Here is a 7,031-nt window from a genome sequence, read left to right as displayed (position 1 = left end):
CCACACCAGTCCCTGATAAAAATGCTACTGTAACTTAGAAATGGGAGGAGAAGTTCTCCTTGCGTGTGTGCACAACCTTTTGCCTAGCCCATGCAATGGTTAGTATGGTTAGTATCGTAGTCAGTCCTTTTTGTTAAAGCACAGAGGGAACAAAATCATCCTAACCTCCACCTCTTTGCTCTGAGTGCACATTCTTACACGTTTCTTACTTCTGCTCCTTTTTAAATCCTTTCCTCTCACGCTGCTACCTCAGACTTTCATTGTTAGAGTGATGCTTGGAGTTCCTGGCCAGAAAACCTTTGTGTTAGAAACTGGCCTAAATAGAGGGGTCATGGGTGGTAGCTGATTGGGAGGTGCAACAGGGTAGTGATACAAAAAGGCTTCACCCTGTGAGCAGGAACAGCAACCTGGCACAGATGAATTTCATCAGCAGATAGGGCTGCCTGGTGTGGTGGAATCAGGAGGCAGCAGCTACCTGCTTTAGGGGATGGGGGGGTTGGAAGAACAGTGATGTTAGTGGGTGAGGAGCAGAAAGAGGGTAGTTATGTTAGGATGTTCGATGCTATGGAGGAAGGGCACTGCCACAGTGGTGAGGCTGATGAGCTAGGAAGTGAATTTTTAGCAGATTTGGTAGACCGATACAATAAGCTTCTGGTAGCTGAGAGCAGACTGTTAGGTGGCCGAGGTAGGCAGGATTCTAAGTGTTGCATGACTGGAACAGAACTGAGCTTCACGTGCATGACCCAGCAGTAACCCTTTGGTCAGAGGGACACAGCAGTGCACTTGCACACAGCTGCTGCTCTCAGCTTAGGTTTGTAGGGCAAGCTCAGCAGGCTGATGTATTTGCTCATTGCTCAGTTGTCACATAAATAAGGCAAAGTAAAGAAGATATAGTGGGAAATGACTCTGCTGTGAGCATGGCCTCCTCTCCTCAGTGAACAACAGTTGACCCAGGGGAGAAAGGTGGTGGATTTAATTGTGTTTAGAGGATGAGGGATTTCTTTCCTCATCTCAGCAGCTGTCCAGTCCCAAATATAAGACTTAGTGTCACTCCTACACATCTTTTCTTAGTACCTGTGGCTGTGTAAAGAGCAGGAGCTTGCACTTGGTTAAGTGCCGGATACTGATATGAGGTTGCTGGTGCTCCATACTATCTTGTGTTTCACCATAGTGCTGACAGCTCCTACATCTGCAGCAAGAGGATAGACCATAGACCTTCTCCTTCATTAATCATTACTTCCATCCAGGGAGCTTAAGGTAGAGCTTTTAGTAAAGGAGACAGCAAGCCGAGGTTCCTGGACATCGGGATGACTGGGACAGTTCATGCCATTGGTTAAAAATACTGTTAATGCCTGTTGTGGAACAGCTGCTGTGTTTCATCCCAGCCACAGCAGTACCAGGTATGGGGAAGGGAAAGGATGCTCTGTGTTACTGGGAAAATGCTTTTCTTGATTGCTTCCTCATTCATGTTACAAACTAAAAGCTGCTGCTGGAGGTGATGTCTCCTCTTGGTACTGGAGAGTAGGTGTGTGAGGAGGAGGAGAGGCTGGGCTGCTTCTGCATCATACTCCAAAAGCAGAGTCTGAGCTTGCCAATAGCGGCCTTACAGATTTAACCTCCCTTTGTGCGTTTTTTGTTGTTTAATTTCAACTTTAAAGCTACTGGCACCTTGTAAATTGTTGCCTCTCCCTTTGATGTGCAGGGATCCGTGTGCTGACCTTCAAGGTAATGTCTGTGTAGGCAGAGAAAGTGCAAGTCAAGCCCTCACCAGCGTTCACCTGGCCAGCCAAGGGCTGCTGCAGCAGAGACTTCCAGAGTGGTAGGGTGGTGTCCTCAGGGGCTTTTTGAAGGACTCTTGTCCCCACTGCAGGATCTGATGGGCTCTCAGCACTGGGGAAGGAGCCTGCTGAGATGAGTGGGCAGCAGCGACCCAGCTGCATGGCTTCCTAGCTCTGCTATCCCCCTCCTGTATCCCATGGGAAGAATGGCTCCCCAGATACAAGGTGGCAGAGCCAATCCCACTATGAGAAATAAGCCCCGGGTGTCCTGAGCAGAGACACTAAGTTTCCTCTTTCTGAGCCCGCAGAGATTTAAATAGGTCATCAGCGAGGTTGCAGCACAACAAAGTTGTGATCTTGCTGTAACTCTGTAGCACAAAACCTGCTCTGTAACTGAAAGAGAGAAAGCATCTCATCCTACCGAAGAGCAGTTGTGTAGAGGCACCGGTTTGGTAGCATGGGCTGCTGCAGTAGAAATGCTGGTTTCTGAGACGTGGCTGTGCTGGACCATCGCTGATCCTAGAAGAACAAATTTCATGCTGTTCTCCTGACTAAATCCCAGTATACAGAACTACATCCCCTTCCTGCCATTTTTATTCCACCAGACAACACGCATCCAATGCTACAGGCACAGCCACCACCTTTCTGTCTTTCAGCAGTAGGTAGAGCAGTGCTCAGCTAGGAGAGCTGGAGGGGATGAAACATGAGTTTTAAATAGATATCTAGCCAAAATAGTAGCCTGCGTTCCTTTACTAGAGATCTAAGGTGCAAGCAGTTCTCTGTGCACACATTGCAACTCCGAACAGCACAGGCTGCTTGCACACACACACAGGACAGTGGGAAGCGGGAACTAATTAAGAAGTGATGAGGTTTTTTTGCTGTGAACAGGTGCTGTCAAGTTGGCAACTGCTCTGTAAGTCCAGATGGACCCCCAAGGTCCCTGAAAGGCACATGTGAGTGCCAGCCCGAATTCCCAGGCAGCTACCTGACTTTGTGTAAAGGACCAACCACATTAGGCATTGCCTAGCTGGAAGAGCTGCACAGATGGGATGAGAGCTGGGGCTCTCCAGGCTACGTAACCCTCTAGCCTAACAGCCATGGGTCCCTGTCCTGCTCTCTGACAGGACAGCAGACTCAGCACAGGGCTGGGGTTGCAGGGTAGGGAGCCCTAGATGGATTGGAAGTATCTCCAAAGACAGCCTGCTAGGGAGGGCACCAGGAATACCTGAAAGGCAGCCTGCAGGGAGAGATGGTGGGACAAGTTGCTCAGGGTTTGCTGAGGAGAGAAGCTGGCAGCAGAACAGTGAGCACAGGCTGGGTTTCTCCAGCTGCATGTGTAATCCCACGAGGGCCATCCCCAGCACGTGTCAGGGACATCCCCAGGACTCCTGGCATTGCTGCGGGCCTGTGTTTTGCACAGTTCATCGAGCCAAAAGGAAGAGCCAAGTTGGATGTGACCCACAATTGTCCAGCTACTTTGGGGCCAGCAGAAACTGAGGACCACTGTCACACTCAATAGCAAGATGGGTCACTACTTATAAGCCACTACAGTGACATCCCTTCCTAACAGCAGCTGAGGAGGAAGGAAAAAATAGTGGAAACAAAGTGAGGAAAGCCTGTGGGGAGCATCATGCTGCCTGCCATGAACAGCCCCTGGCCCAAAGCACCTCTCCAACCCTGGCCCTGGTGGCCAAGTCCAAGGTTCACAGCTGGGCACGAGCCAGAGCAGCACAGGTGTTCCATGGGGGATCCCAGAGCTCACCTGTGTAACTGCCCTTCACAGCTGGCCAGCTCACTTTGTGAGGATGACCATGCTTTGCAGTCAGCTCTGGAGATTCAATTACAGCCAGTGTTTCTGCACCACTTGCTGAGAGCAGCAATTGATGGGCTGCAACCCGAGCTCCTCTGGAAAGCATTGGGAAAACCCAGAAGGTAAGCACAGCTACAATTGGGCTGCTGCTGCCCACCACACGTAACATCACCCCTGAGATTGCAGAGGGGCCGCAGGGAGGCCTGTCCTGTTGTGTTGGGGCAGGCTGAGTGCAGCTCTGCACTGCACCCTGTGCCCTCATAGCTCTTGCAGTCCCTCCTGCAGGAGTGCTCCAGAGTAAGCTGTGAAGTCCCATCACTTGCAGGCATTCAGGGCTCCTGTGGGGGCTGTCATTCTCGAGGCCCTGCTACCATTTCAGCCTCAAGCCCCCCCCATGCTCTCAGCTGACCGTGACATTCCTGAGGCTGCACAGACATGGGATTGCTATTGTGGTCCTTAACACAGCTCCTGGTACCTCCATCTCCCTCTGATCTTCACCCAGCCTTCCCTCACACACTGCCTCATTCCTTTACACCAGAGGCTGCATGGGTTACAGCTCCAGGAACAGGAAGATAAATCAGAAGCTACGTAGACCTTCTTTTCACATGGTGAGGAATTATTTACACTCGGGTTGGGATTTGCTGCTCTACTAATTTTGTTGTCTCCTCACTTGTCCCACATTGCAGCCGGCATTCCCTGCCCACTCCCTTCCCTCACTGCCCCCACTCTCATGCTGCTTCCCCCAGCCCACTTCAGCCCAAGGAAGGTGAGTCCTCACCTCAAATATCACTGAGTTTTACAGAGAAAGAGGAAAGGAGATGCAAAACCACCTGACCTTTAAAACAGCCACATTCTCACATTTCCTCCCCCGTCTCAAAGCAGCTCTTTGCTCTGCTGTAACCTTCTCTTCCCTGTCCCAGCATTTATTTATAAGTGCGATCAATAATTAAGGAGCTGCCTGCCTTCCTCAGCTGCAGTGTTGACAGAGGCACCGCTGATGCTTCCTGGCTCATCCTGGCTGCTCTGCTCACTCAGGCTTTTAATTCTCTCCACTGCCCGGCTGGAAACACAGCGGCAGCCCACCCAAAGATGGCAACAGCAAGACCAGCCCTGCCACGATGAGCACTCCCCGTCTGCAAAGAGAATCCAGGCGGATTTCCCTGCAGAGGACAAGAGGGCATGAAGAGGGGGCTGGGGCTCTGCCACCCATCACTGGAGGGAGGGCGATGGCAGCTGGCAGCTCCTCAGCCTTTGGCACCAGGCCATGCAGCCCCAGCAGGGATGAGGTGCACGGGGGGGAAGAGGGCACTGAAGGACAGCATCAGCTCAGCAGCCCTCAGCAGTGAGCTCCCAGGCTGTCCTATCCCATCAGCATCCACCGCACTGACATTGTCCTCATTGTGTTGGGCTTTGCTTTCCCTCGAGGAAAGTGGGCACTGCCCTCGGCTGGAGCAGCCCCTGGGTCTCAGAGCTGCTCTCTGGAAGCCACGTGAGGGAAAGGTGCTGTGCTGCTTCGCTTGAACTTCCCAAGTGATCCCAGTGTAAAACCACCTGAGCTGGCAGACTTGATTCCCCCCCCTGCTCCACATCCCTGCACAGCACCTAACCCTGCTGCAAATATTTCGTGTTGATCAAAGCACAGCACAACAGAGAGAGGCTGGAATTAGGGCAAGAGAGGGAATGATATGCATCCACAAGCTGAAACGCACATCGTGGACTTCCAAAGCAACTCAAGAGACCATGCAAAGTGAAGGAAGTATCTCCATGGGGCTCTGGAAAACAGCCTCCCACCAGCTCTCATCCCCAGCAAAGGAAGGGAAAAGCTTCACACCTGCTCTGAATGCTGTAAAGGCTGCAAGAAACACAGCCAGGAATAGAAGGTGCTCACCAGATCCTGTCCCTCCTCCACATGGAAACCCCGCCAGCATTCCTCCAGCAGCCGCAGGGCTGTGGCACCAACCCATCCCACAGGAACAGGGAGGAAGGTTGGCAAAAGCGTTTGGTGATCCCAGTGACCTTCCTTACAGCCCAACCTGCTGCAGCAAGCCCTAATTCTGAGCATGTTCCCTTGGCACTACCGACAGGCTTGTCTTCCCCATTCCCACCAAGGAGCTGAGTGGCAGCGAAGGAACCTGTGCTGCATGGAGCAGAGCTGAGAGGCCTGCTGCAACACAGAAGCGACAGTGGGAGACCCCAGAGCTAACAGCCCTGGTGCCGTGATGATGGCATTCCCTGAGTATCAAGAGCCAGCAGAAGGTGTCAAAGTCCCTTGAAGAGAGAAGGGACTGCTCGAAGGGCCAGCCAGTGCTCAGCCAGCAGCAGGTGTGGCAGCATCCTCAGTTTCATCCATTAATTATAACTGCCTTGGAGCTGGGTACAAGGAGAGCTGTCAACCAGCTCCTCTCTTCTCTAGCATCTCCCAGTGTGGAATTCTGCCAGCATCCCTCACCTCAATCCCACACAGCTGATGCTGAAGCCTAGGGAAGCAGGGGAAAGCACAACAGCCTGAAGTCTGCATCCACTAGTAGAGTTGTGTTGGTTCTTCATCATGGCTTTTTTTTTCCTGTAGCTTAAAGGGTGGAGAGGAAGGGAGGGGGGCCTGGCACAGCTCCTGCTGGAGCTAGTTTGCCATCTGGCATTTGGATGAGATGCAAGGGGCTGAGTGGGAGTCAGCAGAGAGGCCTGAATCTTCTGGCCTGATACTGGAGAGATCTCAGTGAGAGGAAAGGAGAGGGTGCTCCAGCAGCAAGGAGAGGGGCCGTAGACAGGAGCTGCTGGGTCCCTGGGCACAGCTCCTACCCGCCTGGAGGTTTTCAAGATTCTGTCAAGAAAGCATATGAGCTGAAAAATGCATTTGAAACATGAGAAGAGCCAATTAAACTATCTAGCCTAGGGAGTTCCAGCAGCAGCAAACGCATCCACCCTGCCGTGAGCAGCAAGCATCCGAGAAGGAAGGGGCTCCCCATGGTGGAGTGCTGCCAGCTGCTGAGTCTCCCACCTGCCGGCATTCTCAGGCTCTTTAGTAGGACCATTCCCCTCACCTCCTGCTTGGTTCCTGTGTCACAGTGGAAAGGCCAAGGTAAAATGAGCTTCACAGCTCCTGCTGCTCTCAGCACCCAGGGGTGAGCCTACAGGACATAATAGGAGCTGAGCACCGCTCCCCACCGTGCACTGCAGGCAGCAGCTGGGCTGGCTGTTGTGAGCAGGGCAAGGGGCTGGAAGGTGGGAGGTGGAACCAAATCCAAGCTAATTAAGGGTAATTACTGCTCTTCCCAGGAAGCAATAGGAGACAGAATTCACAATCAACACCTCTATTAATAGCTGTCAGCAGCTGCACAGTTCCTGCTGGGACCCAGGGAGAGCAGAAAGCTTTGGAGGAAAAGTAGCACACGTGCATGCAGTGCTCCTCATCCCATCAGTGCTTCCCATTCCTTCAATGCTGG

At 52.4% G+C, this 7,031-nt stretch overlaps 1 protein-coding gene across 1 annotated transcript in view; it reads left to right on the top strand.

Moving 5' to 3' along the window:
* Positions 1–564: 564 nt before the first annotated feature.
* Positions 565–7,031, top strand: part of TCTE1 (t-complex-associated-testis-expressed 1) — a 15,392-nt gene continuing 8,925 nt past the window's right edge. Inside the window, exons 1-2 of the mRNA XM_072332211.1 lie at positions 565–685; positions 1,703–1,725. Of these exons, the coding sequence (XP_072188312.1) occupies positions 565–685; positions 1,703–1,725 (144 nt within the window). The remainder of the gene's footprint in view (positions 686–1,702; positions 1,726–7,031) is intronic.

The sequence above is a fragment of the Excalfactoria chinensis genome, chromosome 3, assembly GCF_039878825.1.
Source record: "Excalfactoria chinensis isolate bCotChi1 chromosome 3, bCotChi1.hap2, whole genome shotgun sequence".
In the NCBI taxonomy this organism is placed as follows: Eukaryota; Metazoa; Chordata; class Aves; order Galliformes; family Phasianidae; genus Excalfactoria; species Excalfactoria chinensis.
This window is presented reverse-complemented; position numbering and strand designations above follow the sequence as displayed.